The following is a 26,858-nucleotide window of genomic DNA, read 5'->3' on the forward strand; positions in this document are numbered from 1 at the left end:
CAATTATTCCAAAATATGGAAAAATCCGATATCCAAAATACTTCTGGTCCCAAGCATTTTGGATAAAGGATACTTGACATTTTTTTTTACCACACACTAATTAATATTAGATAGATAGATAGATAGATAGATAGATAGATAGATAGATAGATAGATAGATAGATAGATAGATAGATAGATAGATAGATAGATAGGGTCGCACTCACATCAGATCAGTGTCCAACGGCTGGGGTGTCACTTGGGAAATCCAAAAGGAAGTCCATATATAGAAATAGAAAAAGTGCACTCACCAGAGCAAATTCATAAAAAAGAAATTTTAATCCTCACATATGCATCATAGTTGGTGATCTCAACGTTTCGGTCCACTCCGGACCTTCATCAGGATAAACACAGCATCATCTGTCACAGCATATTGTCTTAGTCCAAACCAGACCAGCATCAACCAAACAATGCCTGACAGGCCCCTAAAATACCACCAGGAAGTCCCAAAGAGAGCGGCAAATTCAAATCAGCCAATCACAATGCAGAGTGAAATTACCTCACTTCCTGACCTAACAAAACAACGAATAATGAGTAATAACCTTGGCCAAAAAAGCTATAAGGTCAGAATGCCCAATAGAGTCAATCACTCAAGCCAGGCCCATATAGAGCACACATCAACACTGATAACCTTGATCAAAACAAACGGGAGCCCTCGGCGTGCGCTCCACCGAGTACCGGTGGAATGCATCGCGTCACTGCCGCTTCCGGAACAAGAACATCGATAATAACAATTACGGGTGCACTCCGAACAACTCAAGGAGTGCCCGTACAGTCAAAACAAGATCCGCCTGTGTGCGTTCCACCGAGCGCCAGTGGAACGCAGTGCGTCACTTCCGCCGCCCACTGGTAGGGCATCCATGGCAATAGAGGATGCGAACGCGCTCCAAATAAAACAAGTGGAGCGCACCACGTACCCGGCCACCATAGATCCCCCAGTCTAACACCAAAATTGAGGCACAACCATTCCTATAAGTTTCCCCAAAATAAATATGGGCAAAAGGCGAGACGTGCATAGATCGTTTTAAACAATCCTAAATAAAGGGACTCTAGGCCAGTATAAACGGAGCCCGTCAGGCAAAGAGAGCGCATAAATCAAACCAAAATCATTCTATAAATATGTACTTAACCTAATATACATACAGTGCCCCGTCCACAATAGACATGCGCAAAACTAATATCCATCTACCTAATAAATCAAAAAGACATACATAATCATGAAAATAATAATGCTAAAAAAAAGGAAACAATATATGTATATACACCCATGAGTGAGTTGGTCATAAAATGTTATTTAAAAAAAAATAGAAAGGGAGACATATCATTATTGGCATGTCTCCAATTCAAACAGTACGATATAATATGTAGGCATGGCATCCAAATGCTAAAACTACCTCTGAAAGGATATAGCAATCTTATCGCAAGAAAATATTAAGTGGATTACATTAATTAAGGCCATATGGGGCCACTGTCCCAAGGCGAAATATCCATTGCGCCTCAAGTTTCCTCAATAGCAATGTCCGGTCTCCTCCACGGACTGGGGGCGGCACCCAGTCAATAAGGCGGCATCTAAGGGTCGATAACGGATTACCCAATCTCAAAAAATGTAATGCTACTGGTTTGTCCGTAACTCCAGAGGAAAAGTGCCTGCCGAATCGACATACGATGATTGGCCATCCTCTCCCGAAATTTACAGGTCGTCATTCCTACATAGGACAGTCCGCACGGACAGGTAAGCAAGTAGACAACAAAGTCTGAAAGTCTGACATGTTGCACAGCCCGTGCACTTGAAGCACCCCGGTTTTTGTGTTGAGTCAGGTCTTGTCCACCACTTTATTGGTCCTGCTCGGGTGCATTAGAAGTTGTTTCAAGTTTTTTCCTCGTCTATATGCAATCATAGGAGGTTCAGAACAATGTTTGCCAACCATTGGGTCTGTACTGACAATTGGCGAGTGTTTCCTAATCGCCTTAGACACAACCGGGGACCGTTCATCATATTGAGTGACAAAGATCATCCTTTTATTTTATTTTTTCACTGCACGTGTGAATCTTTGGCGTGCTATGGTGAGGCACTTCTCAATAATCTGATGTTTATAACCCCTCTCACGGAAACGCTGTTTCATTTCAAGCAGTTGTGCCTCAGCAACACAAGGATCCGAATTATTTCTCATAACCAGCATGAACTGAGAAATAGGCAGGCTGTTTTTTAAATTCGGTGGATGATTGCTTGAAGCATGGAGGATAGTGTTACAATCTGTATCCTTCCGAAATAACGTGGTGCTAAACCCTGCCCCATTGCGGGTAATCGTAACGTCCAAAAAATCAATAGTCTCACGATTACACAATCCTGTAAACCGTACTGTGCTATCCAGTGAATTAAGTTCACTGAGCATCAAATCAAAACCCTCCCTGGTGCCCTTCCAGATCAAAAAAATATCGTCTATGTACCTTTTGAAGTACAAAATACTATTCCCAAATTTAGGCAAGATATACTTCATCTCATACTCATGCATAAAAATGCTAGCATATGCCGGGGCCACATTAGACCCCATGGCAGTACCTGCCGTCTGGATATAGTAATCGCCCTCATTCATAAAATGGTTATGCACCAAAATCAATTCGAGTAACTGTAGAATAAACTCGACTGGAGGACCAGAAGACTTCTTTGCCATTAACGATCTCACTGCTGCTATTCCCTGTTGATGTGGAATAATAGTTTCAGAATATCTAGGAGTAGACTATCCTGTCTGTCCGGTCTTGTACACCTTGCCTAAGGTGCACAAGACCCTGATAGATCCCCCTGGCAGACCTATCATTTCTGCCAGGGGATCCTTGTTGCAACCCTTGGCGATCTTTATTGATGTTTTCCTACAGGATCTGAGGGTACTCATTCCAAGTTAGCTCAAGGATACGGGTGAGTTTCTTGATAAGATTTTGTCTATGACCTGGAGGGTGACATTTTTCTATCCACAATGGATGTGGCTTCATTATATACTATTATTCCACATCAACAGGGAATAGCAGCAGTGAGATCGTTAATGGCAAAGAAGTCTTCTGGCCCTCCAGTTAATTGATTTTGGTGCATAACCATTTTATGTATGAGGGCGATAACTATATCCAGACGGCAGGTACTGCCATGGGGTCTAATGTGGCCCTTGCATATGCTAGTATTTTTATGCATGAGTATGAGATGAAGTATATCTTGCCTAAATTTGGGAATAGTATTTTGTACTTCAAAAGGTACATAGACGATATTTTTTTGATCTGGAAGGGCACCAGGGAGGGTTTTGATTTGATGCTCAGTGAACTTAATTCACTGGATAGCACAGTACGGTTTACAGGATTGTGTAATCGTGAGACTATTGATTTTTTGGACGTTACGATTACCCGCAATGGGGCAGGGTTTAGTACCACGTTATTTCGGAAGGATACAGATTGTAACACTATCCTCCATGCTTCAAGCAATCATCCACCGAATTTAAAAAACAGTCTGCCTATTTCTCAGTTCATGCTGGTTATGAGAATTAATTCGGATACTTGTGTTGCTGAGGCACAACTTCTTGAAATGAAACAGCGTTTCCGTGAGAGGGGTTATAAACATCAGATTATTGAGAAGTGCCTCACCAGAGCACGCCAAAAATTCACACGTGCAGTGAAAAAAGAAAATAAAAGGATGATCTTTGTCACTCAATATGATGAACGGTCCCCGGTTGTGTCTAAGGCGATTAGGAAACACTGGCCAATTGTCAGTACAGACCCAATGGTTGGCAAACATTGTTCTGAACCTCCTATGATTGCATATAGATGAGGAAAAAACTTGAAACAACTTCTCATGCACCCAAGCAGGACCAATAAACTGGTGGACAAGACCTGGCTCTTAAGACAAAAACCGGGGTGCTTCAAGTGCACAGGCTGTGCAACATGTCAATATGTGGTGTCTGGGCCAAGTTTCCCACATCCTCAGAATGGTGATTCGATACAAGTTACGTTGTCTTTCAGACTTTGTTGTCTACTTGCTTACCTGTCCGTGCGGACTGTCCTATTTAGGAATGACGGCCTGTAAATTTCGGGAGAGGATGGCCAATCATCGTATGTCGATTCGGCAGGCACTTTCCTCTGGAGTTACGGACAAACCAGTAGCATTAAATTTTTTGAGATTGGGTCATCAGTTATCGACCCTTAGATGCCGCATTATTGACTGGGTGCCGCCGCCAGTCCGCGGAGGAGACCGGACATTGCTATTGAGGAAACTTGAGGCACGATGGATATTTCGCCTTGGGACAGTGGCCCCATATGGCCTTAATGAATGTAATCCACTTAATATTTTCTTGCGATAAGATTGCTATATCCTTTCAGAGGTAGTTTTAGCATTTGGATGCCATGCCTATACATTATATCGTACTGTTTGAATTGGAGACATGCCAATAATGATATGTCTCCCTTTCTAATTTTTTTTAAACAACATTTTTTGACCAACACACTCATGGGTGTATATACATATATTGTTTCCTTTTTTTTTAGTATTATTATTTTCATGATTATGTATGTCTTTTTGATTTATTAGGTAGATGGATATTAGTTTTGCGCCTGTCTGTTGTGGACGGGGCACTGTATGTATATTAGGTTAAGTACATATTTATAGAATGATTTTGGTTTGATTTATGCGCTTTTTTTGCCTGACGGGCTCCGTTTATACTGGCCTAGAGTCCTTTTATTTAGGATTGTTTAAAACGATCTATGCACGTCTCGCCTTTTGCCCATATGTATTTATTTTGGGGAAACTTATGGGAATGGTTGTGCCTCGATTTTGGTGTTAGACTGGGGGATCTATGGTGGCCGGGTACGTGGTGCGCTCCACTTGTTGTATTTGGAGCGCGTTCGCGTCCTCGGTTGTCATGGATGCCCTACCAGTGGGCAGCGGAAGTGACGCGCTGCGTTCCACTGGCGCTCGGTGGAACTCACTCAGGTGGATCTTGTTTTGACTGTACGGGCACTCCTTGAGTTGTTCTGAGTGCACCCGTAATTGTCATTATCGATGTTCTTGTTCCGGAAGTGGCAGTGACGCGAGGCGTTCCACCGGTACTCAGTGGTGCGCACGCAGAGGGCTCCAGTTTGTTTTGATCAAGGTTATCGGTGTTGATGTGCGCTCTATATGGGCCTGGCTTGAGTGATTGATTTTATTGGGCATTCTGACCTTATAGCTTTTTTGGCCAAGGTTATTACTCATTATTCGTTGTTTTGTTAGGTCAGGAAGTGAGGTAATTTCACTCTGCAAAGTGATTGGCTGATTTGAATTTGCCGCTCTTTTTGGGACTTCCTGGTGGTATTTTAGGGGCCTGTCAGGCATTGTTTGGTTGATGCTGGTCTGGTTTGGACTAAGACAATATGCTGTGACAGATGATGCTGTGTCTATCCTGATGAAGGTCCGGAGTGGACTAAAACGTTGAGATCACTAACTATGATGCATACGTGAGGATTAAAATTTCTTTTTTATGAATTTGCTCTGGTGAGTGCACTTTTTCTATTTCTAGAGAATATATATATATATATATATATATATATATACATACATATACATACATTTATATATACACACACACACTTTAACAGATGATTTTTTTTCCCCCACCCAAAAAAACGCTTCGAAATGGTCTGGGTTTTTTTTAGGAGTGAATTAGGTGAAGAATATGAATTGAACCCTATCCAAAATGATTTTAGTAAAAAAAAAAAAAAAAAAAATTATATATATATATATATATATATATATATATATATATATATATATATATATATATATATATATATATATATATATATATATATATATATATATATATATATATATATATATATATATATATATATATATATATATATATATATATATATATATATATATATGGAAGAAGTGGGAGATAGGGGTACCGGCGACTTGTGTTGTTTGAAAATGTATATTAAAAGATCCTAAAATTTATCAGCCAAAAAATATATATATAAAAATATTCAAATTTATTAAGATATAAAACTTAATAGATAAAAGTACAAATTTTCAAAAAAAGTATAAAAATATATATGAATAAATATAAGGTAGGAGATAAGACTTAGCTTAAAAATAGGCAGGGGGTCAGTGCAGGGAGCCCAACGCGTTTCGTCACATATGACTTCTTTGAAGAAGTCATATGTGACGAAACGCGTTGGGCTCCCTGCACTGACCCCCTGCCTATTTTTAAGCTAAGTCTTATCTCCTACCTTATATTTATTCATATATATTTTTATACTTTTTTTGAAAATTTGTACTTTTATCTATTAAGTTTTATATCTTAATAAATTTGAATATTTTTATATATATATTTTTTGGCTGATAAATTTTAGGATCTTTTAATATACATTTTCAAACAACACAAGTCGCCGGTACCCCTATCTCCCACTTCTTCCACAATTTTTAGCATTGCTTCACCAGCATTGCATCTTTAGGGGGTGGCAGACACCCTAAAAAAGGTTATGTGTGTTTTTTAAATGTTTTTACAGTTTTTCTCTTTTTATAAAATATTTTAACGGAATATTGGAATCTATCCCACAAGTGGCGCTGTATATATATTTTTCTCTCTATATATATATATATATATATATATATATATATATATATATATATATATATATATATATATATATACATACATACATACATACACATATATATATATATACACATATATATACATACACATATTATACACACACACACTATATATATATATATATATATATATATATATATATATATATATATATATATATATATATACATATATATATATATACATATACACACACACACACATGCAAGCAGGCCAGCTGGACGGCACTCAGGGAGACTGGATATAATCAACAGACAGCTGAAGCTGGTATGCAGTCAACGTTTCAGAACTTTACTTCTTTTTTCAGCCTCCCTGAGTGCCGTCCAGCTGGCCTGCTTGCGTATATGGTGTGTCCAGGTCGGGCACCGGAGCGTGCTGTGTCTTTCAGTCAGGTGGAGTGCCGAACATTTTTGGGGTGTGTGTGTGTGTGTGTGTGTGTATGTATATATATATATATATATATATATATATATATATATATATATATATATATATATATATATATATATATATATATATATATATATTGACATACATACACACATATATTATATATATATATATATATATATATATATATATATATATATATATATATATATATATATACATACACACACATATACACACACACACACACACTTAGAAAAAAAATATATATATACATATATAAATAATTTTTATTATTATTATTTTTTTATTTATTTTTCTCTTGAATCATCGCGACCATCTGAACATCAGAAACATCGCAGCTTTCATTTTGAAAGCCAGCACAGCCTCCAGATACACAGGGGGCTTGAGGGGGTTAATTTACACTCCCCAGCAGCTGCTATAGTCTGCAGCCGCTGGAGGGGGGGGGGGGGGGATGTCCTGCTGTGCTGACCCATCAGCAGCACGGCAATCAGTAGGGGAGAGTGCAGGGAGGCAGGGGGACCTTCTGGTCCCTCTGACAGCAGCAGCAGCGAGTTTCCCTTCCCCGCCGCTGCTAAGACTGTTTGTCTAACTGGTCGCATCCTGTGCGACCAGGTCAGATAAAGCACTTGCAGGCATGGTCGCATCTGATGCGACCATGCGAGGCAAGTGGTTAATATACATTTAACAATGCATACTGCTGTGCGTATCTGGAAAGAAAGAAAAAAAAGTCCTAGTTGAGATCACAAATGAGCTGTAAAAATGGACAGTCTCTTAATATCCAAAATGTATATCCTAATGGAAAAGCCAGTGTCTTCTCTGGATGTGCCCATAAAGTGAGAGATTATTCCTTTTGGGTTCTGGAATTAAACACTCCTACCAACAAAGCACACAAGAAATAGGCACTCATTAGCTACTGCCAAAATATTTATTAAGATAAAAGATGTTAAAGATATTTTGTACCCCACTTAGGATAAATGTCCCGTCTTTAACCTATGAAAGGGTGCGAGCTCACAACAGTAGCACCCACAGTGGTGGCCAATAACACAACCTGTACCCTATGTGTTTCATCTCTTACAATACTTCACAAGGGGTACATTAGAACAACAGATGAGCTATCTCATTGAAGTACAACAGGGAAAAGAAAAGAAGCATTCGATACCCCGGCGCTCAGCATACCAGCGCCGGGATCCCAACAACTATTCTCCCTCTTGGGGTGTCCACGACACCCCTGGAGGGAGAATAGCATGGCGTGCATTGCGCACCAAAATGCCCGCAGCATGATGATTGCAGCGAGCCCGCAAGGGGCTCTTTTGCACTCGCCCCGCTGCCGGTATTCTGGTGGTCGGGATCCCGATGCCGGTATGCTGGTCGCCGGGATCCCGACAGCCAGGATATCGTAGTACACCCGGTGCAGTGTTTCACAATAACACTCCAGTTAAATATAGTCAGGATATTGAGACACTCCAGAAGGTTGTGGTACTAGACAAGCATACAGCTGGAGTGCATCAAAAAGTAAATGACAGGGCACTTCCGGTGGGCAGGCCGAACGGATCGACAGCTTTTAACATAGAGCTTTCCCTGCAGCCCACTTATATAGCTCCCCACACCGGCTATACCTGGACCATGGGCCCCATTTTTACATCCACGGGTCCCGGAGATAACTGGGAGCAAAGAGACGCTATCCCCGGCTCGCTCCCCCCTCCTCCGAGCCCACCGAAGGCCGCACACGCTGTGTGCTTTGTATGGCGGCGGCCATCTTGAGACTCGCGACCATCCGAGTCGGGCCCGCCTAAGGATCCCTGGCTGCCTACGGCCTCCTACAGTGACCCTGGAGAGACTGGCGGTGTCTCACCCTACCCCCTCCCGCTGCAGCTCACTATCCGGTCCTCCTCACTGCATCGCGGACCGTCAGCTGAGTCCCGTGCTGCGGTCCCCCTGGAGGTACTCTCGTCTCTCCCCACCTGCACTGTTACTTAAGCCGCCGGGGAGGACTGTACCGCCCGCGATCGGCCGCTGTGTCCCTCGGGGGCCCGACTAGCGGCATCTACCCCTGAGCCTCTACTGCGCCTGCAGTCCCCTGATTGATACTCCCAGGGAGATTGGGGCCTACCAGTTGCCTCCAATGTTTGCGACATCATCGCACCCAGCAGCCCCTAGCATAGGCCGATGCCAACGGCGCGCGGGATACCCGCATCCTCCGGCCTGAACCTGTAAGAAGTAAAGCACCACCTTACGTTGTGGACCCCTCAGGTACCGCGCTGGCCGCTGCCTGGGCCTTACGCCCGCGACGACAACAGGTGAGCCCTTTATCCCGGCTTCACGCACTCCTGACGGAGCTACTCCACACACAGGTTCGAATAGGCCCACCCTGCCGCCCCCCTTGCTCTTTCTCCCCACTTCTGCAACCTTGCATCCCATAGACTTACTGGCCATCTTATACCCCACATCACTTCTGCATCACTTTTACTCGACAAGACCCGCCTTCGCTCCCATTGTGCCCAGCTTGAAGAAAAATTACTACCATGGAAAAGTATGTGGCCAAAACACCTCGCACAAATAAAAATTCTCAAAATAAAAACAAATTGGCACCCAAAGACAAGGATCAGAGCCCAATCCAACCGCGATCACCCATCTCACCGGGTGGAAGGGACACCGATGATTTATTACCGGCTGATATCAGAGCTAGCCCATCTGCTGTACAGAAGGCCAGAGAAATTACGGAAATCATATCACCCTTGTTTTTCACGCGAAACTGGCACCCTTATTAGAGGCCATCAACTCGGCTGCGGCTTAAATAACACAACACACTCAACGTTTAACAGAGGCCGAAGATCGTATCTCTACCTTAGAAGACGACCAACATGCGACCCAATCACAACTGCAAACACATGATAGCACTCTAACAGCTATGAACGATAAAATTGAAGATTTGGAAAATCGCAATCGTTGGAACAATTTGCGCCTTGTTGGTCTTCCGAAAACGGTCAGGCAAAAAGATTTGATGGACTTAGTCACCCATTGGCTCCCCACAACTCTAGAGCTCCCTTCCTCACCGACCTCATATCTAGTGGAACGAGTTCACCGCATCAACCCTCCCACTCTGCCCAATCACGCCCCAGACCGGTAATTTTCAAGCTGTTAAAATTACCTGGACAAGGTGAAAATTATGGAGGCCTACCGCAAAAGTTCCGGCCTCTGCTACGAGGGCTCCAAGCTTCTTCTCTTTCAGAACTTCTCCTTTCAAGTTTCATCACAGCGAAGAGAATTCTCTCCAATATGCAAGGAACTTTTTTCTCAGAACATCAGATTTGCACTCCTATACCCTGCAAAATTGAGAATCTTCCAAGCAGGCAAACAAAATTATTTTGATTCCCCTGAAACTGCCCGGATCTTTCTCAAATCTTTCGCCACCCATGGATCAAATTCCCGCATGGATGATGCGGACTGAATGTTCTGAAATGTCAAGTATCCTTTTATTATAAATCATTTCTTATATTTTCTAATGGCCGACACGTTACTGACTTTATATAGTTGGCTAGTATTGTTGTTAAAGGAGTTTATCTCATATCTGATGCTGGGACGGGGATGGGAGGAGATCGCTTTTCCACCCTCTCTGTCTACTCTTTTCATTTTCCTCTTCTCTATTCTAATTAATGTTTCAGTTACATATAGATGGTTCCTTGAACTATCCTCTTGGGTTCAGATATTTCAAAAAAGCTTTGACTGGTGGCTTGCGCTGTTTTTGTTATCGAAGTTTATATGTATTGTAGTACATCATTATTATCTTACTGCTCCTCCACATATTGCCATGTTACGCCTCTTCCATCCTTCCCCCACTCGCTGGGACGGGGGGGTTGGACTCTCTTTTGTGGCTTCTCCCTCCGAATTCCATTAGACTGGGTATTGGATAATGACAGACCCACGAGCTGCTGAGACATCCATAGATGGCTCAAAGACATCGCTCAAATTGGTCTCGTGGAACGTGGAGGGCCTGAACACACCAATTAAGAGGAAGAAAATTTTAAATCATCTTAAAAAAATTCACCCTGACGTGGTGTTTCTACAAGAGACGCACTGGCGTCTCTCAGACCCGAATAGACTCAGGGATGCCTGGGTCGGTGACTTCCGAAGTGCCTCATATACCACCAAGACGTGAGGGGTACTGCTACTTTTCCGTAAGTCACTACATTACGAAATAAGGGAAGAATGGATAGATCCAGAAGGTCGGTTCTTGTTGCCGAAGATGGATATTGAAGGTGAACGATTTACTTTAGCATGTATCTACGCCCCTACGGGGCCAAACGCATCCTTCTTCTCAGACCTTTTTGTTACTTTACAGGGCTGGCTAGAGGGCTCTCTGATTTTGGGAGGCGATCTTAATGTTGTTTTTGACACTTTGTTGGATGTGTCAGGTGGTCCCAGACAGCTGGGCTTGAGCAGGTCCGCACCACCCACACTTTCATTAATGCTAGACTCCCTACAACTTCTTGACCCCTGGAGGTTCATACATCCCGATTCTAGGGAATACTCCTTCTCCCACCCACACAAAACATTCTCTAGATTAGACTACTGGCTGATATCGGCTTCCTTAATTCACAGAGTAGAGGATTCCACCATAGCTAATATCCTATTATCTGACCATGCCCCTATCTCCTTGACGATCACTCTGTCCACACCCCGCACATTCTCTTACAACTGGCGCTTCCCAGAATACTTGGCCACTTCAGAGGACTGTAAGCTTTATCTGTCTCAGTCCTTTCTAAACTATGCACAAGATAACGCAGTACATATAAATGACAAATCTTTTCTGGCAGGCTTCTAAGCCTGTTCTTAGAGGCCATATACTGTCTTATGTTGCCACGAAGAAAAAACTATTTCGGGAGAGGATGACCACAGCTTCCCTTCAAGTAGCCACTACATACTCACGACTATTGGCCACTCCTTCTGAACCTAATAGGTTAATATATAAGGACGCCAAATTAGTTTATGACACTCTTTGTGCAGAACAAGCGAAGTTATTCCTCTCCTTTCAAACTAATAAATATTTCCGTTGGTGTAACAGACCAGGGAAACTGCTAGCTAACATGGTAAAAGACCCACGTCACCCCCAAACATATCTCCTCAATTCGAGATACCCACACTATGCCTTCACTGACCCAAGAAGCAATTAGTAACACCTTCCTGAACTTCAAAAATCTGTATACAGCACCACCTGATCAACCTGATATGGGTGTAGACTTCCTAATACAGGCTGAACTCCCTACTCTTAGTGATGCTGATAGAACACTCCTCACCACTCCCATTACAGATGAGGAGTTGGAATTCGCCATAAAATCCCTCCCCAATGGGATGTCTCCAGGCCCAGACGGTCTATCGGCAGCCTATTATAAAATACTCCTACCACACGTTAAAAGACACTTAGGTGATCTCTATAACTCAATTCTGACTGGCGGTCCAGCTCCGCCTGATTTTGACATGGCTAGAGTTATTGTAATACCCAAACCGAACAAAGATCATACTCTGATCTCATCCTATAGGCCCATCTCGCTATTGAACCAAGACTTCAAAATTTTTACGAAGATCCTTGCTTCCCGCCTTCAGTTGATACTGCCCGCATTGCTACACCCTGCACAAACAGGATTTTTACGTAATAGACACTCCATGCTCAATGTCCGCTCTTTATTAGCGGCCATGATCAAACATCTCTTGGATCACGGGAGGTGGGGAACATAGTCCTCAGTTGTGATGCAGACAAGGCCTTTGACCGAGTATCTTGTGCTCATAGTAATAGGATACTTAGACACCAGAATTTTGGTCCTGCCTTTTTACATGTATTTCATACTCTTTATCAAAACTCCCAAGCCTTTTTGACAATCAATGCCCATAACTCCAGACTCTTCCCATTACATCGCGGGACCAGACAGGGCTGTCCTCTGTCTCCTCTCTTATTTAACCTAGCTTTGGACCCCCTCCTCAGACATTTTTTAAAGGAGAAGAGATGGCGAGGTATTAAATTAGCTAACCATGAACTTAAATTCTCGGCATTTGTGGATGACATATTGCTCTATTTTGGCAATCCTCATGAGGCCTTGCCGCATTTACTCAATATACTTAACTCTTTTGAAGCAGTGTCTGGATTCAAGATCAATTATTCAAAAACGGAGGCGCTAGCCTTCTTCCCTACAGCCAAACTGGGGTGGGGAGACACCTTTCCATTCCATTGGGCAACAAATAACTGTTTCACTTATTTAGGTATTGTAGTTCCTGATCACCCTTCCAAATTATATTCCCTCAATTTCTCTCCGCTACTTGCTAGGACTTACGCAGATTTTTCCAGATGGGCCCATCTCCCGCTAACGTACACAGGCAGAAGTCACTTGTATAAGATGATCAGCTTCCCACGCCTCTTATACGTGCTACAAATGCTTCCGCTGATCCCACCTAAAAGCATATTTGTTCAATTAGACAAGGCGCTGACTAAATTTATCTGGGCGGGTAAAGGCCCACGATTTTCATTATTCAAATTGCGACAACCGCGATCACTTGGTGGTCTAAACCTACCATGCCTTCGTGCATACGCACTGGCAGCTAATTATAGAATTGCCTGGACTGGGTTGGTGGACAAAATATATACACCAATGCACACTTGGAACAATCCTTTATACCCACCTGGAACCTGACGTCCTTGTTACACACTCCTCCGAATTCCATGCCTGATTATATAAAGGATAATGTGCTTCTCTCTTCTGCCTGTGCTGCTTGGAGGTTGATTCGCTCTCAATTAAAGCTCTCAAACCAGATATCACTCTTTTTACCTCTCTGGGGTAACCCTGACTTCACACCACATACTACCTCCCCAATATTCCGCAATTGGTACGAGGGAGGACTGAAATATGTACATCACTTCCTAGATACCCAAAGTTTAACTCTACTCACACATTCACAGATCATAGAACGTTTCCCGACCTTATTAATACCATTATTCCCCTTGCTCCAGGCGTGTAGCTATGTACAAAAACTATTGTCTCTCTTATCCTCCCAAGATACTTCTAATACCTTAGACAGATCTGTTCGACTTGAACCGAAAGGACACTTCTCAATAGCATTCATACACACATTCCCGTCCCTTATTGAATATAGACCAGGGATGGGGAACCTTCGGTCCTCCAGCTGTTGTTGAACTACACATACCAGCATGCTTTGCTACAGTTTTGCTATTTGGCCATGCTGAAACTGTTGCATGGCATGCTGGGATGTGTAGTTCAACAACAGCTGGAGGACCGAAGGTTCCCCCATCCCTGATATAGACTCTGGCACGGTGGGCTTGCTGAAATGGACAAGGGAATTTCCGGATCTTACTTTAAGATCTATTCTAGATGCCAACAGCTATTTAGATAAAACACTAGGCTCAGTCACATATACGGAGATGCATCAGAAAATATTACACAGAGCATACGTCACTCCTAGATTGAGATTTCTCATAGGAGCTGCCCCCTCATCCCACTGTTTCAAGTGTACTTCTCCAGATGCAGGTCTAGTCCATTGCCTCTGGTCCTGTCCTAAGGTGCAGGTTTTATGGCAGGCACTCCAATCATACATCACTACAGAGTTGAAAATACAGTTTACCGTAGCTAAAACCTGGGCGTTCTGGGGTATTTACCCAGCCCCCCCCAACACATTAACTAAAGGTAAATCGCATCTTATTAATCAAACTGGCTGCTGCAGCAAAGAAAACGATCCTCTCTCAATGGATCTCCACTGACCCAGTCCCTATCTCACTGCTATATCCTAGAATTTCTCATCTTTTTCAATTAGATTGGACCAACACCACATTACAGAAAGATAAGCTAACTGAAAAACACTTCCAGAATTGGTTGCCATATGTTCTAACCCTCCCCCCGATAGTCAAGGCCGCTTTGCGAAAATGCTTTCAAGATACTAGATGGTATATTCTGGAGACTCTTGACTCTACTGCTCCTTTCTGACTCTTGTCTAAACTTACATGACTGTCTCTATTTGATTCCTATATGATCTGATATGGCTTTATGTTAACATTTTTGTATGTTTGTTTATTTTAAAATACACATCACGGTATTGGTGAATTGTGGTGGAGTATCACTAATCTATGCGCCTACTCAGGCTGTTTTGTACTACGTGCATCGGTTATTGTATTCTGTTATTGTAACCACCTGTCAATAAAAATTTGAAAAAAAAAAAAAAGTAAATGACAAATCAGGGGAACAAGTGTTAAATGAAGAGTAACAAAGGGAAAACCCCCTAAAAGTGATGGAGTATGAGAACATGGTCTACTGAGACCCCCAAACAGCAATTTCGAAAGATGACTGGCATGACTGGAAGTCAGCTCACAAGCCTGAATGATAACAATAAGACATATATTTTTATTTTTTTAGCAAGAAACCCAACACAGATTAGAGCCTTGCACAGTATAACCGATTCACTCAGAAATCTAGTGTTGACTACAGAGATGCTAACTTCCCCTAATTCCTCCCCCTAGTGTCTAACCCTACCATTGCAATCTAATCCTTCCTTTCCCCTGAAGCCTAAAATATCCCTCCCGGCAGCACCTAACCCTAACAATTGGTATTCTGGGAATGATGACATTTCAGATATAGTCCTTGAGAACGGGTTGGGTCTGATTTACCGGCGGTCTGTATTTCAACTGCCGTGATCCTTACTGGATCCCATTAAGAACATGTTTAAATTGTGATTTTTTTTTTCCCCATGAACTGCTTAGAAATTGTGGATTAAAGAAATTTTTTTTTTTTAATATATATTATGTTTAGGGCGTATTTTTATTAAGATATTTCTATATTGTGAAGAAACTATATGCCTTCCCCACCCTTTCAAAATAAAAGAACCTTCCCTTCACTAATACCTCCCTTGCCCATGGCACTGCTACACCCACCCCCTTGATATTGCCCTTCCCTCCTACAGAAGAGCACAACAGAGATCGGAGGGGGGGGGGGTCTGATCATTGCAGAGGTCAGCTTCACAGAGTTAAGGGGAGAGCTAAGTTGCCATGCGACCGTGCCAAGTAAGAAATTTAGTGTAGGTGCTTTAAGAGGAATCTCTTCCAAGGGCTCAGCAGGCTCTTCCATCAAAACCTCTAGCACTAGTTTGAGGTCCCATGGTGCTATAATGATTTCACATATTGCCGAATCCTCTTAGCAGCCATGATTAATTCATCAGAGAATAATGGTTAAAGATGGTTAAATCAAAATAACTGAGCTACTAATTAAGTCACCTGTGCTGCAGCCTAGATATCACTAAAACCTGCACTGTTGGTGTGCCTTGAGGACCGTGGTTGGGAATGCCTGCACTAGGTGTATGGTCAAAAAAATATTTATGATCCTCAAGGGTAAACAGGCAACCACACAGATATGCATAATAGATAAATAAGAAGAGCTTCATTTGATGTGCCTATTCTTATCTTCTTTGTTAGCGAACACCATGGAGTTCAGCAGAGGGTCTTCAAGTCACAATAAAATATAAAAGCTTTCACAGCTTAATGATAAAAAAAGGGGGTAACATTTGTAAGAGACACTGAATTGAATAACAAACAAAGAGAAAAAAAAATATATATAATAGGCCATTGAGACTAACCAAGCTAAGCTAAGAAGGCAAAGTCTGGTTGGAGGCAAAGTGAACAGTTCTCAATGCGTTTCGCCCCTTTTAGGCTTCCTCAGGAGACTCTCTATAGCTGTGCAATACGTTATACATATTACTTCCGGTCCACGTCACCCTTGGAACCGGAAGTACTGTACCTCAAAAGTGGAAGTAGTCTGTGTCCGCACTCCTGTGCCCTCCAGCACCACATGGCGGAAGTGCATCATCACCGGAAGTAACACAACAGCATCCCTGGGTGCTGTAAACTCTGAAGAGGCATTTGCAAGGAAAGAAACTGCAATTTTAGCTAATTACAACACTAACAAGTCAGGTCTAAAACCTCTGAAATTGTATCCACTTTTATGTATCACAATTTACCACAATCACAATAATTTATCCACAATTATGCACATTTGCCAAAAATCCACAAAAGTTTGGAATCACCACCCGGTAGACTCATCATAGGAGGCATCGATTCGTAAACATCACATTTGTCTGAATATGTAGATGTATTTCTGAAACCTCATGTACGGAATCTCCTTTTTAAAATATACGACAAGTGTGCCGAATTTTTTGAAAGATTTTAAAATGGGAAGAAACATTTCTATGGACAACCATCGATTTACAGTCCTTGTATACTAGCATTACCAATGAAAAAGGGATTAAAAGCCTGCAGCGAGATATTTGAATCAGATATGAATATAATGGAGACGCACAGTGAATTTTTGTGTACCCTCATTCATTTTGTTTTGACAATTATTTTAATTTTTTTTTGCAAATATTTTAATGGGCATGTAGGTAAAGCACTTTTGTATATTTTAATCTTTTTTCGGCAACATTTGTTTTTATAAATGATATACTGATGATATAATTTTAATCTGGGACAGAAGTGTGGAAAGTTTTAATGAATTCATGGATTTTATACATATTAATGATTTTAACTTGAAATTTAACAAGACAAGTGGAATTTTTAGACTTGATACTGTCAAATAATATTGGAAAAGGGACAACATTTTTTATAAAAACAGTGGACACCAACAGCTACTTACGTTATGGGAGCGGCCATACCACCCGACGGAAAAATAATATCCCATTCAAACAGAACTGTAGTGATCCTGTAGTATATGATGAACAATCCAAGATCTACTTAGGGGTGTATTCAATTCATATCAGATCCTTTCTGATGGAAAGGATCTGACATGAGAGTATTCAATGGCCGGCCAAACCCGACAGGTTTGGCCTGGTCCCCACAATGTCAATCCGACTTTTTTTTTTTAAAGTCGGATTGACATTGTCAGAAAATGGACTAAACCTGTCAGGTTTGGCCACGCTTCCGACAATCCACGTGGAGCCGCCGATCCGCGTGGTTTCTAAGAAGTCGTATTTCCCGACTTGTCAGAAAAAAACGGCCCGCCATTGAATAGGTTCGAAACCCCTTCCGACCAGAAACAGTCGGAAACTGCCGTCTATCAGACAAGACAGCATTTTCTGACTAGAATTGAATATACCATTTAGACCAGGCCTTGCCAACGGCTTTCCAGCTGTTGTAAAGCTACAAGTCCCATCATGCCTTGCCACAGTTTTGCTATTAGGGAATGCTGAAACTGTGGCAGGGCATGCTGGGATGTGTAGTTTCACAACATCTGGATAGCCACAGGTTGTCCAGGCCTGCCTTAAATAGATTCAGAGAAAGAGGTTACCCTGTAAACATCTGAGAAAAGGGAGATGTTGGATAGGAAAGAGCTCTTTCAGAAAAAGCCTAAAAAAAAAAAAAAAAAAAAAAAAAAAAAAAGTGTGAAAAGAAAGTAGTAGCACCAAGAAAGCCTTCTCTAAACATCTTGAATGAGATACTTCCAGAACACCCAGAGATCATCTCAGGAAGTCACAAAACTCAAAAGAAATATTGGTCCCAAGCATGATCAGAAATGCTAAGGATAAGACACAAACCATGCCCAAATGTGTAGGCATGTATAAATGTGGACACCATGCATGTGTAGGTTTGTCAATTCAAACAGAAAGACTTTTTCCAATTTTAATAATTCTAAAGAGTTGAAAATGAAACATTTTGTCAATTGTAATAACACTTCAGTAATATAGGTGATTAAGTGTGGGTGCAACTTGAAATATATTAGGTAAGACAAAAAGACAATTGAAATTACAGCTACAAGAGCATATTCGGAACGTGAAGAATAAGGTCAAAAGCAACCCACTCTCTAGGCATTTTGCACTCCATCATGGTTCTTACTTAGGCACCTTCACATTTAGGACCATTGAACCTTCACATTTAAGGCCAACTGGGTCTGAGAGGAGGTGACCTAATAAAAGTTGTCACAGAGAAATGTATTGGATTTTCACGCAGATTACTTTGACTCCCCATGGCCATAATGAGGGATATGAAGTCTCACCTGTCTTATATAGTTGTATTTAATATAAATTTTAAAAGATATTGATAATACTTAAGTATATTGTCTAAATTAATGCCATATGTCTTAAAATAAGTGAGAGATTCTCTCATTTGCTAAATATTTTCCTCTACTTGGTAGGGTTTTAATGTTCTTGTTGTACGGTATTGTATGTACTGTAAACAGCATAATTATTTATTATCCTCACTTCTACATTTTATGATCAATACCTAGTATCTTGTTATTTTTTTATTGTATTAGACTGAGTTATTCTATTATTCTTTACTTCTGGTACAGGTTGAGTATCCCATATCCAAATATTCCGAAATACGGAATATTCCGAAATACGGAATTTTTTGAGTGATACTGAGATAGTGAAACCTTTGTTTTCTGTGGCTCAATGTACACAAACTTTGTTTAATACATAAAATAATTAAAAATATTGTATTAAATGACCTTCAGGCTTTGTGTATAAGGTGTATATGAAACAAATGAATTGTGTGAATGTAGACACACTTTGTTTAATGCACAAAGTTATTAAAAATATTGGCTAAAATTACCTTCAGGCTGTGTGTATAAGGTGTATATGAAACATAAATGCATTCTGTGCTTAGACTTAGGTCCCATCGCCATGATATCTCATTATGGTATGCAATTATTCCAAAATACGGAATAATCCGATATCCAAAATACCTCTGGTCCCAAGCATTTTGGATATGGGATACTCAACCTGTACTTGTTATGTAAAAGGACTAAATTGGTTTGATTTATCAAACCCACAAAATGGTGTTTGATTGACCCTATAGAAACCAAGAATGGGCACATGTAGATATGGCTGCCTGATGACTACCCGGAAGTGTGTGCGCGCCACTGTGTTCCACAGTACCTGGGTGGTCCGCAACATCACTTGCGGTAGTGACATATTTCAGCCATGCGGTTTACGGTGCACGGGGAGGCAGTTGCAATACTTCCAGTGGGCATAGCAGTGCGGACACACACTACTCCCGCTTTTGAGGTACTTCTGATTCCTCTGGTGACGCGGACCAGAAGTAATTTGCATAATGTATCGCCACTTACTAGGGGGTATAAAATACCCCCTAGCGCAGCTATTAAGATTCACCTGAGGAAGTCTTAAAAGGGGTGAAATGCATTGAGAACTGTTCCCCTTGCCTCCAACCAGACTTTGCCTTCTTAGGCCATTGAGACGAACAAAACTAAGCTATCTTTTTTTGATTTGTTGTTTTAGATTTTATTCAAATCACTGTTTCTTTCACAAATAAATGTTACCCCCTATCTTTTATCATTAAGATGTGAAAGCTTTTATATTTATTTGTGACTTGAAGATCCTCTGCTGGACTTTAAGGTGTTTTCAAAGAGGATAAAAGCCTCATTTGATGTGCCTATTATTCTTTTATCTGGTACGCATAATATCTGTGTGGTTGCGTGTTTACCCTTGAGGATCATAAATACTACACCGTCAGGAGATTGTTCAGTCTCCCCGATTTTTAGATTCGGCACTACGTGGAGAGTACAAGGTTGTGACTTGATGGGCCTGATTCAATATACAATATTATCTGGTCAGCAGAATATTGACTAGCGTATTGATTGTGCACTTCAACATAGAAATACTACAACATTAGGTGCTTGTACCCTATCATATACAATATAATATTATATTGTAGTATTCGGTTATACCGTAGGCATATATAAATCTTCACCCGCAGTGACAGGGACTCTGAAAGGATCCTGTCCCTGCAGTGTGTTGTGAGTGGCTGCAGGACTCCTGCACATGCACGGTCTGCTGATCACACATGCACAACGGCCATAGCTGGAGTGTTCTAACAGAACCCTCTGCCGGCTAAGTTAACCTGTTGTAGTCTATGGGCAATAGGTTGCAAACGCCATCCTCAAATGTTGTTAGCTGTGGCTGCCATACTCCAGTATGCTTTGCATTTCGGACTTAGATAAATCTGAAGAGCATCACATTCCTCTATAGAAACCTATGGAGGCTACAGCTGCTTTTGAAAATGGAGGGATATCTACTGCGGTTCCTCCTGATTAGATCTTGGGGATACTTAATATTTGTGGCCATCTCCCATATTTTGGCGAGTATGCCACAAATATTTATAGACCCCCTGTGTGATAAGCCTTTTTTTCCTGTAGTGCCCATTAAACTTCAAAGCCACTAATGAAAGTTTTTCTGTACAGCTCGAGATGAGTAGGCAGGTAGGAAGAGGACTTCTTCAAATCAACTCAATCCTGATGCCGAGGCATTTTGGTCCTAATGATTATTTTGTCAATGAATTCCAAAATTAAGGAATATTTAGCAACCCAAGAAATGTATAATGCACCCTAACAAATAGCTCCTTATGCTATTGTGTATGGTGTGTATACGTTGCTGAGTTACATTGGTAGCAACCCTTGAGCACATTTAAAATTAAGAAAATTAGAAATCCCGCAATTGAGAGGTTACTATTTAAACCATAAGAGGATTTAGGTTAATTATCAATTAACAATGTATTAAGTTATTAAACTTCCGGTGCGGGAAACCTCATTCTTAAAACCAGTTTGACATCTGAGGGACAAAACTGTCCTGAACTCTCTGGACTGTTTCTTTACTAAGAATAGTCTTGATAAAAGCCTCCTTTTCTGTGATGCACTGACAAGATGGAATGCTGGATGCTAACATTTTATTTATTATGTTTACAGGCTGCTGTACGAGTTTTTAATTTGTTGGCATTCAGAATGTTGACAGTAAGTACGTAGACTACAACATGCCAACACAGGTGATGAATTGTAGAGGAAAAAAATAAAAAATATAAAACAGAGTCCATTTACCAAAAGCAATAATAAATGTAAAAAAAAAAATAAAGAGGGCACATTTGTGAAACCAGTAAACGTTTACTCACCATTCCTGTGATGTTGTCATAGCACATACAATGCGGTAAACTTCTGCAGCCCATAAATGCAATGCACAAGACCACGCAAAGGCTGAAGAATGACGCTACAAGCATAGCTATATTTGCTCCTTGAACCAGCCGACCAAGTATGAATTTCTAGAAGATAAATAAAATATTACAAATATTCGACACTGGAATAATTTCTCTGATCACCAAGTCTAGGCGACTGTGAATGCCTTACTAAATAATTTTTTTGCCATAATACACATTTGGTACATTGAAAGTTCTGACCAAGCAAACCTTCAGAGATGACTATATCTACTTTAGTTAGACCAGCATGTCTATCACCCAGAAAACAGTTATATATAAAACACAAAGCCGTGTGGTATGATTTCTTTTTCATATAAGCTCCGAGTGCCACCGCTGGAGTACTATGTAACATGCAGCCACGCTGGCTGTTGTGAGGAGGGCACCAGGCGTAGTATTGCTGAGAAACCCGTGGAGTGCCAGAGCTGGGAGTGATGCTGGAGGTCACAGTGAGGGATATCAAACGCGTTTCATCCTAAGACCTCAAGGGGATGAAGTCTTAGGACGAAACACTTTGGGTTTCCCTCACTGTGACCTCCAGCATTTTAAGATATACCTCCATTTATTTTTTATATATGATTATTTTTTTTAAACAAGATTTTCCATACACTCGAATATAGTGTAACCTATGGTCTGTTCCTTTTGATTATTCTTTTTTTTTTTTTTTAATATATCATGTCTTTAATAAAACATCTTTGTTAAACTTTTAGATACAATATACCTTTTCATTTTTTATTTTTAATATAACTTATTGTTATATCAACACCAGTGGTCGCTAAATACCCCCATCCTACTTTTTCATAATGTTTATTCAACAGCTTACCACTGCTACTTATTTGGGGTCAGCAGACGCCCTCTACTGCAGGGAGTGTGACATTTGTACTAATTAATTTTATTTACACTAAGGGGCGCATCACATGTGGTGCTGAACTACACTACTATATTATATATAATGTAAGGAAGATTAAATTTAACTTAGATATTCTTACAGGTGGCTTGCATTGCAGGTAGGAAGAGGACTTCGCCCAACAATAACGCCCAAACGGACAATCGGATCAAAATTTGGATTGCACCTCTAGTGTGTAGAATTTAATAAACTACAAAAATGGTCCTGTCACTTTTTACAATATCTGCTACGGTTGCTCCTCAGGTAATGCCAAGAACCATGGATTAATATTTACTTACATTAAGATGTCTCAGATTTACATCTCTAAATATTTACTATATTTTAACACTCATTTATATTTACAACTGTGAAAACAAGAAACTCCCGTGCGAAGAACAGGTAGAACAGCTACTCTTTACATAGAAGAAATAGCCTTATCCTGGTTATCATGAAACCCAGATACCCAATAATGTATTGGTTTTAACATACACACCATAAAGAAGGTATGTTGTGTAAGAAATTAAGCAGTTTAACAAAATATATTTAAAAAAATTGGAATGGAGACCTTTGTCAAGAACAAATGGTGGAAGCTCCAATCTCAAAAGAAACCAATTAAAGTCCCATGGTGTAGCTTTAGGAACAAAGGGAGATTGAACATGTAAAACTGTGCAAGAAGCTTTGAATCGTAGGAATAATAGTTAAACTCTTCTCAAAATAATTAGACATGGCTGTGACTTGTACCTTAAGAGAACTTTGAGACCACTCTTAACCCTTTACGACCCATTTCATGTTTCCGGTTTATCCCAGTGATGACACTGGCAAAGTAGACGAATGAGGCAATAAGTAACACTCCTCCCCCAAATTTATTTCTATATATATATATATATATATATATATATATATATATATATATATATATATATATATATATATATATATATATATATATATATATATATATATATATATACATACATACATACATACATATATACATACATACATATATACATACATATATATATACATACATACATACTTACATACATATATATATATATACACACATATATATACACACACATATATACACATACATATATACATACATACACACACACACACAGCTCAAAAAAATAAAGGGAACACTAAAATAACATCCTAGATCTGAATGAATGAAATATTCTTATTAAATACTTTGTTCTTTACATAGTTGAATGTGCTGACAACAAAATCACACAAAAATTATCAATGGAAATCAAATTTATTAACCCATGGAGGTCTGGATTTGGAGTCACACTCAAAATTAAAGTGGAAAAACACAATACAGGCTGATCCAACTTTGATGTAATGTCCTTAAAACAAGTCAAAATGAGGCTCAGTAGTGTGTGTGGCCTCCACGTGCCTGTATGACTTCCCTACAACACCTGGGCATGCTCTTGATGAGGTGGCGGATGGTCTCCTGAGGGATCTCCTCCCAGACCTGGACTAAAGCATCCGCCAACTCCTGGACAGTTGGTGGTGCAACGTGGCGTTGGTGGATGGAGCGAGACATGATGTCCCAGATGTGCTCAGTTGGATTCAGGTCTGGGGAACGGGTGGGCCAGTCCATAACATCAATGCCTTGCCTTCGTCGTGCAGGAACTGCTGACGCACTCCAGCCACGTGAGGTCTAGCATTGTCTTGCATTAGGAGGAACCCAGGGCCAACCGCACCAGCATATGGCCTCACAAAGGGTCTGAGGATCTCATCTCGGTACCTAATGGCAGTCAGGCTACCTCTGGCGAGCACATGGAGGGCTGTGCGGCCCCCCAAAGAAATGCCACCCCACACCATTACTGACCCACTGCCAAACCGGTCAGGCTGGAGGATGTTGCAGACAGCAGAACGTTCTCCTTGGCGTCTCCAGACTCTGTCACGTCTGTCACATGTGCTCAGTGAGAACCTGCTTTCATCTGTGAAGAGCACAGGGCGCCAGTGGCGAATTTGCCAATCTTGGTGTTCTCTGGCAAATGCCAAACGTCCTGCACAGTGTTGGGCTGTAAGCACAACCCTCACCTGTGGACGTCGGGCCCTCATACCACCCTCATGGAGCCTGTTTCTGATCGTTTGAGTAGACACATGCACATTTGTGGCTTGCTGGAGGTCATTTTGCAGGGCTCTGACAGTGCTCCTCTTGTTCCTCCTTGCACAAAGGTAGCGGTCCTGCTGCTGGGTTGTTGCCCTCCTACGGCTTCCTCCACGTCTCCTGATGTACTGGCCTGTCTCCTGGTAGCGCCTCCATGCTCTGGACACTACGCTGACAGACACAGCAAACCTTCTTGCCACAGCTCGCATTGATGTGCCATCCTGGATGAGCTGCACTACCTGAGCCACTTGTGTGGGTTGTAGACTCCGTCTCATGCTACCACTAGAGTGAAAGCACCTCCAGCTTTCAAAAGTGACCAAAACATCAGCTAGAAAGCATAGGAGCTGAGAAGTGGTCTGTGGTCACCACCTGCAGAACTCCTCCTTTATTGGGGGTGTCTTGCTAATTTCCACCTGTTGTCTATTCCATTTGTACAACAGCACGTGAAATTGATTGTCAATCAGTGTTGCTTCCTAAGTGGACAGTTTGATTTCACAGAAGTGTGATTGACTTGGAGTTACATTGTGTTGTTTAAGTGTTCCCTTTATTTTTTTGAGGTATGTATGTATGTATGTATGTATGTATGTATGTATGTATGTATGTATGTATGTATGTATTTAATTTATTTTTAATTAAAATTATTATTAAAATGATTATTCTTTAGCATGAACACTTCTGGAAAAGTAGAATGTTTGAAGTCTGCTTCCCTATTCTCCACCTGGGAATAGGTACTGCAAATATTGACAAAACAACTTTTGTAAGCTTTTTTTTTGTAATCATTAGGGAATTCTGTTACCCCCTGAAATCTTACATATGCCACAGCCATGGAAAGCAGTGTCATGCAGAGAAGAATATATAGAGAACATTCATTAACCTTTGAAAACTAAGGATTTTGAGGATCTTTCAGACCCGGCCGCTAATGCTGCCCACAGCGCAATTTGCCGATGGTAGCAAACTGTGCATGCACAGCAAGCACACAGCTGCTGCGGACACACACATCGCAGTCGCATCCCCGATGGATGCGACTGCAATGTGATTGACAGCTGCAGGCATTTTTGGGGTGCCGATGCGGCATTGGGGAATGGGGGCTGGCCGTGACATTTTTTGGGGTGGCTGCATGACGTCACACACTGCTGCTCTGATAAAAAAAAATGCTTGCTCTGGCTGCGCGGACAGATGTCAACCTTAGATCCGATGCTGAGCGGCCCTAAGCATGTGCAGAGATGAACGCCGATGTGGCTGCGTATGCAGCCATCTGCGTTAATCCCTGAATAACCCCCTTTGTCCTCTTGCAAAAAAAAAAAACCCACAACAAAACACTTGTGTTCAATAATAGACAATAGAACACCATGCACTGGCTGGAATCAGACTGTATTGTTTGATCATTTATAATCCATCTGTGAGACACCCAACAATGACAAGCTGAATCTGCATTGAGTAAAAGATCAGCAGCAAACAGGGCAATTAGGGCAAACATAAACTACCATGATTTTGAGGAAAACTCTTGGCCAAAATAAAGGGAGAGCCGGATTTGAATTCTCTACTGCTCCACAGGATGCCATTACCTGTGGGTTATGCCTTAGGTGGGTTGGAGGCAGGAACAAACTAGTTTAAACTGACTACCACCTCTATATACCCTATTCACTGCAATGGTATAGTCTCTGTGCACTCCCATAGCGTAGCTAGGCGCCGGATCGCCTAGCCACGCCGGGAGTGTACGTTTGCGATGGAGCCGCA

At 41.2% G+C, this 26,858-nt stretch overlaps 1 protein-coding gene across 3 annotated transcripts in view; it reads right to left on the reverse strand.

The window, feature by feature from the left end:
• Positions 1 to 26,858, reverse strand: part of LOC134918513 (uncharacterized) — an 88,614-nt gene that overhangs the window by 5,209 nt on the left and 56,547 nt on the right. For all 3 annotated transcript variants that reach the window (XM_063920371.1, XM_063920370.1, XM_063920372.1), the window contains one exon: positions 22,030 to 22,176. In XM_063920371.1, coding sequence (XP_063776441.1) covers positions 22,030 to 22,176 — 147 coding nt within the window. The remainder of the gene's footprint in view (positions 1 to 22,029; positions 22,177 to 26,858) is intronic.

This window comes from Pseudophryne corroboree, chromosome 1 (assembly GCF_028390025.1).
Source record: "Pseudophryne corroboree isolate aPseCor3 chromosome 1, aPseCor3.hap2, whole genome shotgun sequence".
Taxonomy (NCBI): Eukaryota; Metazoa; Chordata; class Amphibia; order Anura; family Myobatrachidae; genus Pseudophryne; species Pseudophryne corroboree.